The sequence below is a fragment of the Scomber japonicus genome, chromosome 16 (assembly GCF_027409825.1).
Source record: "Scomber japonicus isolate fScoJap1 chromosome 16, fScoJap1.pri, whole genome shotgun sequence".
Lineage (NCBI taxonomy): Eukaryota > Metazoa > Chordata > Actinopteri > Scombriformes > Scombridae > Scomber > Scomber japonicus.
In genome coordinates this window covers 12,359,502-12,375,589 of record NC_070593.1, presented here as the reverse complement: position 1 = coordinate 12,375,589, position 16,088 = coordinate 12,359,502, and the positions used below count along the sequence as shown (strand labels likewise).

At 39.3% G+C, this 16,088-nt stretch overlaps 1 protein-coding gene across 1 annotated transcript; it reads right to left on the bottom strand.

Annotated features, from left to right (window-relative positions):
- Window positions 1-3,988: 3,988 nt before the first annotated feature.
- marcksb (myristoylated alanine-rich protein kinase C substrate b) lies at window positions 3,989-6,042 on the bottom strand. Its single transcript, XM_053335922.1, has 2 exons — window positions 5,793-6,042; window positions 3,989-4,817 (listed from the first exon to the last, which is right to left on the bottom strand). Exons 1-2 carry the CDS (start codon window positions 5,886-5,888, stop codon window positions 4,239-4,241), a joined length of 675 nt encoding a protein of 224 aa, XP_053191897.1. The 5' UTR covers window positions 5,889-6,042; the 3' UTR covers window positions 3,989-4,238.
- Between the last annotated feature and the right edge of the window lie 10,046 nt (window positions 6,043-16,088).

Sequence of the window (16,088 nt, the reverse complement as noted above, 5' to 3'; positions counted from 1 at the left end):
ATTAGGTGTTGGACTAAATACATGGACATATTGAGGAAAATATTCCGGTTTTATGAAAACGGATTTCATATTTCACAAGAATGGATACTTGGCGAGCTGTACAGAAAGTCCTGAGTCATAAGATGATCGTTGTGAATAAAGGGAAGACTTTGAAGGTATGTAGGCATTATAGCTTTTCTCACTTAGCTGAGTGGCTAGCCGAGCTAATCGGTAATACTATTACGGCTGTGAGCAACCATATAAGTCGTGAGTGGTCTTGAATGAATCAGAACAATCTAAGCTTTCCAACAATGTACGGCATGAGTATATATGTTTAAAGGTTAGTGTTTAAAACATTCAGAAGACCGTGTGGCTACCTCCTAACATCCGTCCCGTCCCGTGAACGGAACAGCGTGCGTTAAGAGGTTAATGATCAAATATCAAAATCCGAATAGCGTCAGAAAGTCAACCCACTCTCCACATTTCCATTGCTACCGTTTTGATACTTCATGGTACACAAACAAATAGCATCTCATATGAAAGCTAAGACCCTGGCGAGTTCAACAGTACCACTATTATTGCGCTAAAAACTCAGTGAACCAGCAGCATACAAAGGTAAACAACCGCTTATTTACAGCGACTAACAGATATTCTGTCTTACCTTCGAAGTTTTGTGATGAAAAGTTGTACTTGAGAGCAAAAAACGCTGGTTTTAGTGAGTCCAACACGGCCGTGTTTGTTTACAACTCCATTTCACCCAGTGCCAGCCTACAGTAGCTGCAGCCTGCACCGGAACAACAGACAACCCTGGCAACCCGCAATTCCGGCCGTTAATTGGCTGGTACAATGTACACAGAACGTGTCAGAACGTCATTGTCGAACCCGTCAAAAAAATTTAAAAATATTAATTCAGACTAAATATTTTTTTTATGGAAAAGCAATACTTTCATTCTGTACCCCTCAAAACGCCCCGTGGCTGTATTATTTAAAAAAATATATAGCTTTTAATAAATATTCTACATATTCAACCTTTAATGAGGTAATAAATGCCCCTAGACTAATAAATGCCCCTAGAAATTTGACATATAGAAGATATTATGACAAATAACATAGTCATTAGTCCTTGTCGGAGGTATAACTACTACAATGAAAAACACTCCATGACAGCTAAAAGCTCTGCCATGAAAAGTAAAAGTATTAGCAAAAAAATCTACTTAACTATCATAGCCAAAGGTACTAATTATGCAGAGCACCTCACCTCCTTTTAGTATTATATTATTACATAGATTATATTATTGTTTTAGTAATGTAACTAGCATTTTAAAAGTATTTCAATACTGTGTACTGTTTCTGTAACATATCGTTATATTTTCTAAGCTGATCTTATATTTTGTGTGTAAAATCTCAATCACCAAAGTATAACTGTCAAATAAAAGTAATGGAGTAAAAGGTACAATGCTTTCTTGTATGTAGTGGAATAGAAGAAAAGAGTAACATGAAATGGAAAGTATAGTGATTAAATAAATTAACTTTCCACCTTGTCCCTGTCAAATATGAACAACTCCCTTTATGATGGCCACTGGTTGGCTTGGCAGCCAAAGTTTACAAAAGCTACTCTACCATGTAAGTTTGAATACGGATATGCTGAAAATAGAGTGTGGGATGAGGGACAGGGATGGTCCTCTGGCAGGGCAGAGGCTGTTTGAGCTTTCCTGAGAGAGAGCGAGATGGTGGTTAGGTGAGGGGCCCAAAGGACAGAACAGAGAGGAAGCTAGTTGACGGAAACCACTGGGAATTGCCATTTGAGGGGGACTGCCATCCAGGGACGGCCTGTGGTTGGTGCATGAGGTGGGACAGACAGGGAGACAGACGGAACAGTGGCTCTGGTTGACTCCGCAAGCCACACTCCAAAATTATCTATTGCAATAACTCACTTCGATATATTTTTGCTTATAAGAAGGCTCACCTGTTATATCATAATTTTAGATTAATCTTTGTATTTATCTTACACTGTCTTGCACTTTGGTATCTACCTGCCTAGATAGAAATAAACAAATAAATGAAGAGTCTCTGAGGAGGATGGAGAATGTTGTTTCAGCATGTGGGGCACACCAGGACCGAAATGAGCACAAAATCCCTCAACAACCTGACCAAGATGGACATGTAGACCAAAAAGCAGAAATAGAAATATTATGTGTAAAACACACCCTTCTTGTGGTGTCCAAAGCTCCAGTACATAGGGTTAAACTGGGTGCAAAGGAAATAGATGGCTTTAAATTAGCATGGGCACAGCTGTGGGCGGCTAAAAACAACCTGGAGAGGTTTGCTGCAATCTCTTCAACTCTTAAAAAGTCTCTGGTGTTTTATGGGGCTTTGGGTTTTGTAAAAGGAATCCCAACATGTCAACAGTAAGCATAGCCACTAGCTGGGTTACTAAAATTTGATGGTGACGCTGTAAAAATATTTGTTTAACACACTATCATTTATGGTAGAAAACCAGGGTTTCTGTGATTAAATCAGGCACAATTTACCCTGAATTTCATTGCATAATTGTGTTGTGGTTGTTTCCCCGAGAAAGTCAGTCATTCTCTAAAAATACTGTTGGGCGACAAGCACATCTCACTTTGTCTCCATGCAACTTAGGCTGGTTTAGAGAGAGAAATATACTTCTGATAATCCTCTACTCTCACCAGCCACTTTTTAGGGACACCTATGCAATCTAATGAAATCCAATACAACAGCTTTACCATATATTCTACATTTATGAAGCGTATACATTTTCTGTTGGGTTTATTTTACGCAAGAAAGATGATAATTCAACCTTGTTTATTATTGAAGTCACAGTGGGTGATGGTGGTGTACTGTAGTGCATTATATTGAAAATGTTCCTAATATTTTGTTCTGACAATGTCAACAAAACCTGAAAAGGAATACGCTTTGCAAATGTAGAATTTATGGCAGAGCTGTTTTATTGGATTGCACAAATGTACCTAATGAAGTGGCTGGGTAGTGTATATTATAGAATATGCTCACAGGTGCCTCAGGAGGTGCTTACCCAAATTAAAAAAAAAAAAAAAAAAAAGTTACTCCAATTTTATCAGTACAACTATTTTAATAATTGGAGGGTGATTTTTTTTTTATTATCTTATTTGTATCAAAAAAGACCTAAATAATTTCACATTAAATTTAGGAGTGATTCCAACTTTAATGTCAAGATTCACCTCAATGTCTCCACATGAGGGCGCTGTAAAGCAAAGAATCCATGTGTGTTTATTCCAACACCAGATGTATTTAACTTGAGTAGGTGTGAGATTTACATCAGTCAAGATGATTTGCTAAACTATGAATAAATAAGCTTAGAGTGTTAATACACACACTTTATTTCTTTATTCTTCAGAGCTAACAGAAAATAAATGGAATATTTTTAATACCAATATGTAGCCAATGTTATATTCCACATTGACTGAAGTGAAAAAGGCTCATTACATACAAAAATGTTTAAATGTGTGTAGTGTGGTTGTAGTCATCACAACTTGATCAAGGTTTGCTTAAAACATCTCCCAATTTTATTCAATCTTACAAATGGTGAAAAACAAGAAAACTTCATTTACAATGGGTAATCTGTTAAAAACGTCATTTAGGTACATCTCAGTCATAAAACCAGTAATATCAAAGTCTATACAACGTGCATTACTACAGAGTTTTGAAATGGTGGAAATCTAATGGAAAAGTGATGAGCACCTATTGTTTTGACAGTTAACTAAATCTAGTTCATTAAGGAATGGTTGTGTCCACAGGAGCATTGAGCTTGAGTTGTAAACAACTGTGCACTGCAAAGACAACATTTAAGACTTGGTTTAGGACTTTTCCCTTTAAATATCACAATGTGTCAAATCTTGCAGACACAGCTTTAGCTGCTACATCCAATTGCCCAGCACCAAATACTTCAATTAAATATGTCAAATTCAGCATCATGGTTTCATGTAGAAAAAAAACATTCACACTCACATTCGCACTTTCACACTCACCCACGTCACAAATGCAAGCACCAATGAGCAGTGAGGAAGCAGCACTCTCCAATACACCTCCTGTCCATCACTGCCAAGGACATTGCAGTCATTGTGGATGAGATGGTTGCAGAATAGTAAACAAACACCAACAAAAAATAAACAAAAAAAATCCCTGGTTTTAGACAAGTCCTCGCATTCCTTCAGACGGGCTCCATCATCTCCTTCATTCCGGTGTCTTGTTCAGCAGGATTATTCAGCGGCTGTGGCCTCTGGACTGGCTGCCGTCTCTGGTTCAGTGGGTGAAGCTTCAGCTGGTTTCTCCTCTTCTCCTTCTGCTGCTGCTTTTTCTTCTGCCTTCACTTCCTCCTCAGCCTTTGGCTCCTCAGCTGCAGCCTCCTTGGCTCCCTCCTCTGCTGCCTCGGCTGGCTTGGCCTCCTCAGCAGCTGCCTCCTCTGATGCCGCCTTTTCTCCCTCTGCTGGTTGTTCAGCTGCCGCTGCTCCCTCCTCTGCTGCCTCCTCAGAATCCTTCTTGGTCTTCTTAAAAGAGAAGCCACTGAGCTTGAAGGAGGGTTTCTTGAAGGAGAAGCGCTTTTTCTTCTGCTTGCCATCCTCACTGGTGGACGGAGTGCCTTCCTCTGGTTTGGCGGCAGCCTCTCCATTTGTGGCGGCAGGCTCCTTCTCTCCATTGGCTTCAGCAGCTTCTACTTTCTCGCCCTCTTCTTTTGGTGCATCTTCAGTAGGAGTGCTGCCATTGGCCTGAACATCAGCTTTGTTGGCCTCTTCTGCAGTTGGAGAGGCATCCCCATTGGTCTTGGCGTGGCCATTCTCCTGGAAGGAAACAGAACAAAATTGTCATTCCTGAACATGCACATCATGCTATTACATTTTTTTTTTTAACATTTAAAAGACAAACACTGGCCTCCTGTGTATGCAGGACCACCTCTGCAAAATATGGTGTGCTCTGACATTTAATCAAATTCACGGACTAGTAGTAACCAATAGGAAAATAGCCCTTAAACTGCAGCAACATCTGTTACTAGGAGTGTGACGACAGATCTGTGGCTTTCAGCAGTAGGCTAGTCGGTTAGACCGCAGTACCACCGGCATCCACCAGGTGGCGTTCAATTTGGGGTGTCGCTGGAAACAACATAGGAATTTTTGATTCCCTCCCCCCCTCTCCTCCTCCTTTTATTCCTTTTGGTCAACCACTTTGTTTTTAACATTTTTCAAATTCATATGTGTTTTCTATAAACAAGTCATTGTTTCTGTGACGTGTGTGAAACAAAAACGTGGCTCCTTTCTTGAATCTGGCAACAAAGGCGTGGTATCGTTTCTAAAATGGCCATGCCTCAGTGAGAGCGGCCACAAATCCCGTTGTACGCATTTCCACCAATTGAAAAAGAATGACTGCAATGATTAGGGAGTTCAAGATTTATAGACACCATGCAATGTAAAAAAAAAATGTTAATAAATAAAATGAAAAATCTATTTCAATCAGCCTATGAGGATTTCATTTGCAGCTTCACAAAATAAATCAAAAAACCATCAATTAGGCCTGTTAATTAAAAAGGGTTTCAATTACTATGCTGCATTCGAAGCAAAGTCGTGTTTGAAAATGTTAAACATTTGTAACAATGCACTCGCCGGTTGAAATGGATACATGTGGCCACTTTCCCTGAATGCCGGTGAGCGTGGGGATGCGCTACATGAACATGGAGCACGCCATTAACGCAACACATTGCACAAATCCAGACTAAATTCTGCGTGAGCAATTAAGTCTTAAACAATTCTAATTTCATTTACCTGTCCGTTTGCCTTTGCTGCAACAGCCGCGCCTTCTGCCGGCTTTTCCACCGCAGCTTCCTCTTTTCCAGCGGTTTTGGAGATTTGTGCTCCCATGCTTTTGGTCCAACAAAGGAACCCAACCGATCAAATGAATGAACAAAGACCGCAAGCTTCCTTCCAAAAATCCCCGTCAAACGCCAACACCTCCTTCTCCAACCGAAGCCGAGGAATCAGCCTGAAACCGAAGTGACCGCAAAGGGACGCGTGAGAACTTCCAAAATGTGGCAAAGACGCAAAAGAAATGCGAATTCTTTGCAATTTTTTCCTCGAGCGGAGTTTGTAAATGGAGAAATTGGCCCCGCCGCAAATGAGATGCGGAGTACAACGCCCAAGTCCACTGATGAATGGGCACTGGGGCTATGACGACAAAGCAACCCCGTCTACACCAATCACAAGTCCCACATCCAGTGAGTGGGGGGATCATGGAGTGGGGGTGCCATGGACAATGGGAGAGAAACAACAACATGGCCAACAACTTGCTAATATGCCGACTTTTAACTGCTGACATTTGATTTTATCCGACTAATATCACGACTGAGATGTTTGTAGAGCTTCACAGCGTCTATCAAATGTCATTAAGTCATGTCCAGGAGGGTGAATATCCAATACATATTAGCTAGAGTATCCAATAATGGAAGATATATGCTTCAAAAACAACCAAATAGGCAAACGTTTATTTGTACATGTTCAATTGATATTCTTTTATTTCTTACACTAGTAAATCTTTTGTCAAGTCTCTCATTTGTATGTATGATAAACGTGCCTTTTTTGTGATTGTGAATATAACCATATATATATATACCATACCATACATATATATATATGTGTGTGTGTGTGTGTGTGTGTGCGCGCGTGTATACAGTAATTACCAATAGGCCTACAATATGCAGTATATTATAAGTGAATATTTTTGCTGATTGTTGCAACACATCATATTTTTAAACATTCCACTGTAAATTAAGTACATTTACATACAATAGTGCCATAGCCTAATTTTAAACACATTGACATTTTGGAGGAATATTGTTGAGTGTCTATAAATGTACAGTTAATAGCTATTTTTAGATTGTCTGCCATTGCCAATACATAATTCCCCAAATTTGTCTCAAAAATAAGGTCAACATTTGTTATTCTACTACATTAATGCATTTTAACAAGGTTTTTTGGGGGGATAAAAACACAAGTCATTAATTTTACATTCAAATTTCATCATGAGGAATGTGTTTCATTTTTTAAAATACAGTCAAATGATGGTGATTCTACAAAACTGATCCATTTTACAAGATTGTGTAAGCAGGACACACACTGAAATGAAATGTTACTGTTGAATTCCATAATGACAAAAGAGGCATGACTTTCAAAAAATCATGTGAAGTGATGGTGATTTGACAAAATAACTGTATTTTTTAAAGTTGTTTTAATAAAATGTATATACAGAGCTACACTGAACACAGCATAAGAAGTTGTTTATCACAACTTTTAAATTAATGTATGTATGTACCAAAATAACATGTTTTGGACAGCTGAGCTGACAAAGCAGTGCTCAGCTGGTCTCATCACGCACTCTCCTGACATATGCCCTTCTCAGAAAACAGACGTCCCCTGTTACTATAAGCCCCTGTGCCCACAACTTCCCTCATCCCTCTTCTTGCATAATAGTGTCTTGTCTGCTGGTTGCAGCTGGAGCATCCCAGTGACCCAGATATAATGAGAGTTTATGGCCCGTGCTGCTGCTGCTGCCTGCTCAAGCAGCCTGCAGTGCTCTGACTCCACCACCAGCCACAAGTCTCCTCTCTCTGCCATCACTGCATGACCCACATCTCCATGGTAACAAGTCCAAAATGGCTCCAAGGTAAGTAGAGGCTGCACGTTGAGAGCTGTAGCAATCGTGACTCCTGGTTATGTAGAAGTAGGGTGAGAGTGAGTTCAAAACTGAGATGCACAGACAACAGTTGAGGGATTAGGGTGACGATACTTTCACCCACCCCCCCTCCTTCAGACTAATGAGGCCACGCTCATTGTTGTGATACTCTGATTACATGCAAAGCTGCAGTTTTTTATGGTGATCTGCCATGAATATGTAAATAGGGGACAAAGCCAGAAGGGCTTGGAGTGTTTTGAGTAAGCACCATGCAACAAGACATTTAGACAGAAAGATTTAATGTGTTGAAACCACTGCGTCATCATCCAGAGTCAGTGTGAGCAAGAGAGATTTCTATAGTTGTTGCAAACTACCATCTTAACTTATAGAAAAAGCCAACAAGTCAGTGCAAAATTGCAAGTTTTAAAATCAAAAACATATAATTTCTTTCTTTGGTAAACTTCTCACCATAAATAATCTAACATTTACATTATTTACAATGAGAAGTTTACCAAAGGAATTAAGCCTGAAACTGGATTTTGATTTTGCTAATCCGCAAAACTGCAGACTAGAGTCCAGTTAAATCTGTTTGAAGATCCTTGCTGGCTGTAAATTGTAATTGGGATTACATCAGTGTGTGCTAGACAACAAGCTCTAAAGTGAACATGAAGTCAATAAAAACTGGCCCATATATTTGAGATTAGAAAAAGGTTTGCTACAGACCAAACAAAAGCTGGAAATTCGGATATAGTGCCAAAACAATTAGTCAATTAATAGAATTCTGATGATCCATTAATTGTTGAAATAATGACACAAATGTGAAAATCTGATTTTTTCTGTTATATCATTGTTAATTTAACATCTTCACACTTTGGACTTTTTGTCAGAGAAGACAAGATATCGGAGAAAATTACCTTTCTCTCTGAGGCACTTTTCATAACATTTTTACAGACAAACAATTAATTGATTAATTGATAATGAATGTAAGTGCTTGCTGCAAGTCATAGTCTATAAATGATGGCATGGTTGTAGCTCAAGTGGCAGAGAGGTTTGACCATTATAGGTGAGGTAGGGTTGGTGGTTTGATTCCCAACTCCTCTTGGCCATATGTTAGTGCACTTAAACTCCAAATTGCTACCAGTGTTCAATATGTGTATGGGAAACAACATGTATTGCTTTAGTACAATTAAACATATATGTATAATTGTACTGAAGCATTTTCCAAATTAATGTGAAGTAAAATGTTCTTCATAACACTGTATGTGAAAAAGTGTTACGGTTCTAAGCAGCTTATTCAGTCAACCAAGTAAACCTTTTTGATTTCTTGTAGGATGATTAAGATTAACAGCAGCAAAATCAGAGAAATGTTAAATGGTCAGCATTGTGATTGACAAATACATTCCTGAATGGGATATCCTATTCAGGAAATCCTTGTAAAGTATTAAAAAGTAATGTTTTCTACTCTGGATTATAGTTTTCCCTCACTGAGTAGAAACAAAGTCTGTAGATAATTATTCTGAGGGTGCATAATTTAGACTTAACACTGCCATGAAGGGCCCAGTGTACGCAGTTTATAGGACCTCAGCAGGTGGATTCACTTATTAGTAGCCTTTCAGGCAGGACTGGTTATCACCTGCTGTTAATTTTAGCCGAGAACACAAACATATGCATTCAGTCATCCAAGGGAAATTGTTGAATACAGTGGGATAAAATACATATTAGAACCAAATGTGTATAAGTATTTCCTCTGGATCTGATTTAAATTTTAAATATACTTAACGTTTTTTTACTCACTCACATTTATAAACTAAAGATGAAAAGCAACTAGAACTCCAAAAACCAACCTTGCCTTGTTTTTCAATCACTCCAAAGAGGAGGAGGTGTCCCATTCTACATTGTAATCTGCCATTGGCGAAAAACGTTGTCAATCAAAGCTCTTGGTCGGTGTAGATCCGCAATCACAGCTGCAGCAACGCAACAACCGATAACCCGGAACATGCAGCAGCATTTGACGTTCAAAATAAAAGTCCCAGAATCATTTCTTGTAAAATGAGGTTCCTGTTTAACATCAGTGTTGGAGAAACTACTTTAAAACTGTGGTGTACCAAACTAAAAAACAAACAAACAAACATTGAAACTGTCAAAATGACATTAGCTCATCAAACTAAAACTACTTTCAAAAAGTAGTTTAACTTCATCTAAACTACATCACAAGAAATGATCACAATCTATGGCTGGAATTTCATATTGTTGCTCAATAGCTGACCATACACTAACTAAAGTGTAGGTGTCTTTGATGTAGGGACTAAAGTGCAGGCAGCCTGATGATGTGTTTTAAAGTGAGGATTGGGAGCAATCGTTGAGGTGGAATCAGGAAAATTATGAATTTCTTGGGAAGATCATCATATTCATCGCAGACATCTTGGTCCCAAACCACGGGTGATTTCAATCAAAAAGCAGGTGATTGTTATTAAATGACAGCAGTGGCAATGTGCCATATTGTATGACAAATATGTAGTTTGTAATTAACTACCTAAACTTGTATTAAAAGAGCTCTGGCCTGAAAATGGCGGCCATTCAATCCCGTAAGAATTCTTCAGTTTGTGCATATGACAAAACAGGTCCTAGCCTCCAGGTTTGCTTCCATGTTATGCGGTCCACTGAATATGCATAGTGGCGTTTCCCCCGCTATCCCCGCCCACAAGTTCCTTCTCAGCCCAAAGACTTTACATTGTGATGACATCACAGGTTTTTAAACTGTTTTTCTCAGCTTGAGGAAATGTTTATAAATATGAAATCCTCATGGATCCAAAATTCATAAAATAACTTATTTACCTTGTTTGCAGTTTGAGGTCAACAGTTTTAGAGGCGTCTCTTTTACAGTGGTGGTCTATAGGACCTACTTTCTGGGCCATAGGGGGAGTTGGAAAGAGCTAGCTGCAAGGCTGAGCAGCGGTTTCCTATCCTGTTCTTTTAACACATGTATGCCTCAACTACATGTTTGAAAGTAGTAATGCTAACTACTGAAAAAGCTACTAACATCTGAACATGGTTAAAAGACTAGTATGCACGATTTGGTGAAATCCAGCAGTGAGGTTGCAGATTGCAGCTGAATACGTCTTCTCTCACAATCTCCTTTCAAGCATGTAGGAGAACCTAGAGTTCTCCTGCTACATTATTTTGCTACATTATTTTATAAATATGAAGTTTTAGTTGAATTGCTCTAAACATATAACTGAATGTTTTAAACTTGGAGATGAGCTGCTCAATTTCACTGAACGCGTTGAGAAACTTTATTGTGAAGGGATTAGCCGGAAGACATGGCTGGTATTGTTGTGAGCTTGACACCATCGTCGCCTTCGTCATCATCTGTACGCACGGCGGCGACAGGAGCTCCTGAGTCGGCAGGGAGTGACGGGCATCCCACCGCTATTCTCCCTCAATGCGAGAAAAACACTAACAGAGAGGAAAGAAGAACATCGGCGAATTTCCCCTCACGAAAGCCCCTCTGCAAACTCCGATGGATTAGTCTGATTTTTCTGCGGTAGGCACGTTTTCTTTTCTTGTGTTGAATTTCAATTGGTGCACCCGCCTTGTCCCCTATTTTGCGCTGTGTAGACAGAGAGAGAGAGAGAGAGAGAGACACAGAGAGACAGAGAGAGAGAGGAGATAAATAACACATTGTGAGTCGCTGCGTTCAAGTCACTATTTACTCCAGTTATCATGCAGATGTCGGTGCAGCTATATGATGGATAACTTTGCACTCAGAAGGGGGGGGGGGGGGGGGTTGTGTGTGTGTGTGTGTGTGTGTGTGTGTGTGTGTGTGTGTGTGTGTGTGTGTGTGTGTGAGTGGTTCTGGAGTCGTAATTGTGGATGATGTGCAGTGCTTGCAGTGCTGTGATTCTGGAGAGGGGGCTCTTGTGTTGCAGCAGCAGCAGCAGCAGAAGGGATGGATGCGCTGCAGAAGAGAGCTGACCACAGAGGCCATACACACACACACACACACACACACACACACACACACACACACAGAAACACCACTAAAGGCCTGCAGACAGCATCGTATTGATTTGCCCCAAAATAATTGTCCTATGCTTTAAGCTAATTGCATTGCCACGCTGTTAAATATCCAATTAAAGCTGTCCTAATCGGGTTATCTGATGTGTCTGGAGGTGCAGCCATCCATCTTATAGGCAAACATTAGGAATGATATAGTGTGTGTGTGTGTGTGTGTGTGTGTGTGTGTGTGTGTAGCTGGGAACTAAAGCCTCAGTTTTATCCATGTGCAATTAGTTACCTAGAACTATGGTGTGTTGGTTTGTAAATATGCACCCAGCACTCTGAAGCTTAATATTCAGCCTGTAGTTGGTCCATGAATGACTGCACTACTGATGTGTGTGATATGTATCAAATTTGAGTAAAAGGGGTTGCATATTATTGCTCAAGGACCATGTACATTTCCCCTCAGGCTTGTTCTGTCCATACAGTTAATCGTACTTAATCAGATACTGGCACATAAGCTGCTACTTGTGAATCCAGGATTTCCTATGGTTCCTATGAGATATGTCATCACTAGAGTGAAATATTCAACTCCGTAAGGGGGTGACTTTGTTTATATGTTTTCATTCAGAAGTCTGGTTTGGGCCTGTCATTGTGTCAGTTATCAGATGTTACTTTAAGGCTGCAACAAACTAATAGTTTCATCATCAGGTAATCTGGTGAAATGTCAGAAAATCCTTAAAGATATAATATAATATAAAATATCATCCTGAAATGTCTTCTTTTGTCATGTTTACTATCATAAAAACCAGAATTTAAAAAATCACATTTGAGAAGCTTAAACCAGAGAATTATAATCTTCTTTCTTCTTTTTTAAGAATAATCTTAAAGAATTACTCAATTACAATGAATCAATTATCAAAAGAGTTTAATAGTTGGCAGTTGATTGATAAATTGACCAATCATTGCAGCTTTAGATGTCACATATACAGCATACTGTAGCCCATGTTTTGGTTTGCACTTTCTAGCAAGTCTTATTCAGATCTACCAGAAATCCTCCAACCTACATTGCTGTTATGCTGTAGACCCACTGCATCATAATTTCCAGTGGATTCTCACATTGACCATTGCCCTCCACTGGCAGAAGACTTGGAAAGAACCATTTGAACCCCCAAAACTAGTTCAGACTGACAGCAAGAATCTGCCCCTGTTACTGGAAAAAAAAAGGGAAAAAAAGTTCCCGTTTTTGTTAGTTGCCCTTTTCTCCACTTTCAGAAAATGTTCATCTACTAGGCACAAATCTCGCTGATTGTATGGACTTACTCATTTACAATGGCCACAGTGATTTAACAACATGACTCAACTGTGAACATTGTGACGGCAAAACACAGTTAGGCTTAAACCCACACGTACATACTGTATGAAGCTAAGCTGTGGGTTTTATAACTAGCTCTTTTCATTCAGTATGTGGAGAATGCTTTGAAAGCACAACACTGCATTTCATTGTGCACATAATCTTGTAGCAGAGTGAAATGTGGCTATTGTCTTGTTGTTGATACACTGAATGAACTCAGTTGTCTGACACAAGCAAATATTGTAACTATTCAGTGAATGGCACCCATAAGGAAGAGATTGTCAGTAAACACACACGTGGTATTTCACTCCATTTAAATGACACACAACTGAAAATGATCCTCTTTTGATTGTTAAATACAAGTTGTATTTTGGAGTTGAATAAGGTCAATGCAAGTGTGACTTCAGTTTGAGGGGCATGGGACATTTGACCCTGTTATGTGTCAATGAACTGAGTGTGAAGGGTGTAAAGGGGACCCCACACTTCAGATTAAACAGAGCTGTCTTGTTGAAGGCTTTGCTGAATTGCAGAACTATTGTGTTACAGAGAGACTTGTTAGTTTATTGAGGTTGAGTAGTGATCACATGTCTAGATATAACATTTTAAAGACTCAAATCTGCTTTTTTTCTTTTTACAGAGCTTCATTTTGGAAACACTAATATAGAAAAGTAACATGTAAAGTTGTCCAGTAGAGCTGAAATGATTCATCTCCTAATTGTTGATTGAAAAGTTAAAAAGCTACTGTATTCATAATTCATTTAATATTTGTGAGAATTTTCTGCTTTTCTTGACCATTTGTTGCTATCTTTCTGACATTTTATAGACCCAATTATCAATATCATTTTAGCGGAAAATACTGTAATCAGCAGATTAATTGAAGATGAAAATAATCATCAGCTGTGCCTCTTGTTTCCTTTATAGCACTACAAGATAATTATCAGTCCCCAGATGTGAAATTCATGTTACACAAGTACAAGAAATAGTCAAGAGGTAGAAAACAGATAAAGATCTTTTAAAAATAATAAATACTACACACATTAGATACAATCTATATACATTATATTAATTAAAATACTAGATACATGATGATGTAAGAGGTAATGAGACACATCCTGGTAATTCTTCTTTCTGTTATATGTTGCATAAAATCAAACAGCACATCTGTCTGTTTCTCAGGCCTGTCAGACTGTCTCCCGCTCAATCCATCAGTTACGCTGTGTGACCCTGACATGTCCTTTTAATTTAATATATTGATCTCCCAGCCTTACTATAAATGGATGATTATCTCATTAGGACTCCCAGCACTCTGTGTGTGTGTGTGCATGTATGTGTGTGTTATTATAGATGATTAACACTTGTGCCCGTAGAGCATCCAAATAAAGGCCTTCATTTCAGTAAATTAATTTCCAGTTTAGCCCAGCAGTTGTGAGTGATGTTGTAGCGGTTACCCTGACCTGTTACTTTGTGCTGTCTTCATCTCTCTTCATTCTTTACTTCCTGATGTGAGGAAACCTTACGGCGGTGTTCACAAATAATATTAAACATATTTGGCCAGACATCAGAGTCTAGATTTCAGACGGCATCTTTGGGTTAATCAAGATGAGGAGTTTTCAAATAACAAAGCTGCCGGTCTATGTCTTTCTGTTTAAATCAAATCCTCCCACTCACTCCTCCTCATCTCTGCCTTGCGCTACAACACAATACGCACATAGCTATATACGACCCTGTCCCCATTGGACCTGCTTCATCACGCTAGTGTGGCCCTCACGGAGGCAAGCTGCTCATTTGGGTCTGAAAATAGCGTGATGAGTGTTTTTGCAGGCTGAGGTGGTCATGCGATACCCAGGCTGTGCCACGGAAGGGACAAGCCCCGCGGCTACGATGCCATCATCTGCTTTATTTTGATGGGGGTGGGGGGTGGGTTTGTGCCGCAGGTCAGGCACCGAGCTGGCCCGGCATGTGCCTGCGTGTGTCTCTATCATGATGAAACACTAGGAGAACACAAATTGTATTGCACGGCTTTGTCTTGACGTTTTGATATGATCCATAGTGTTGGTTCATGCGTGTAATTGAGTAACCCTTGAATCTGAAAGCCATGTACCAGTGATCAATCTTCATGAAATTCTTATTCTATTATTGTGTGAAGATGTGATCTGCCTGTTGCTGTCAAATGTACTTGAGCTAAACTTGACAAATCTGAATCGGTTTTTCCCCTTTAAAAAGAAACGGTTTGATGTCCAAAGAAGCCTGATTTCTATAAGACTCATTCAACAACTTCTGCTATAACACAAATTGCATACAGACATGATTCATATGCAAATGTTTACTAAGCGAGCTCTCGGCCAAAAAAACAACATCACAAAGGGAACATATGTATATCAACAATATGAGATGGCCTAGATTCTGTGCAGCAGAATGGTCACAGTTCTATTAAAGCTACGGTAGTCCCTGGCCTTTTTACTTCAAGAGCAGGAAGATTTTCATAATCCCCCACAGGCAGCACGACAACGTGAGATCTCCCCTCATTTACTCTGATCCCTCCAGGAGTGGTTGCAGTACTATTTCAATCACTGCAGTTAAAGAGAAAATACATCAGAAAACAGAAGCTACCTATAATATGTTATCCAAGTGAGATGAGTTGATATGTCTGTGCTCCACTGTGTGACCTTTGGACTTGTTGTAAGTTGTAAATATGTGAGTATAGGTTTTGTATTAGACTAACACCACTGTATTTCCATCACTCTAGAAAGTGAAATCAATCTGCTGTGTAATATAGAGCTTCAACTGTCAATTGTTTTTTGATTCTGTAATCTATTAAATATTCTAAGGCCCGAAGTGATGTCTTTAAATTGCTTTTGTTTCCCAGACAACACAGAAAAACAGCAAATCCTTAAACATATTAGAAGCAGGAACCTGTTTTTCTATCTTAAATATAACATTTTAACTCAATTATCCAAATAGTTGTTGGCCAGGAGTTGTGGATTGACAAATCTATCGATTGTCGCAGCTCTACTGAATACCCAACATCAACTCCAGGAAA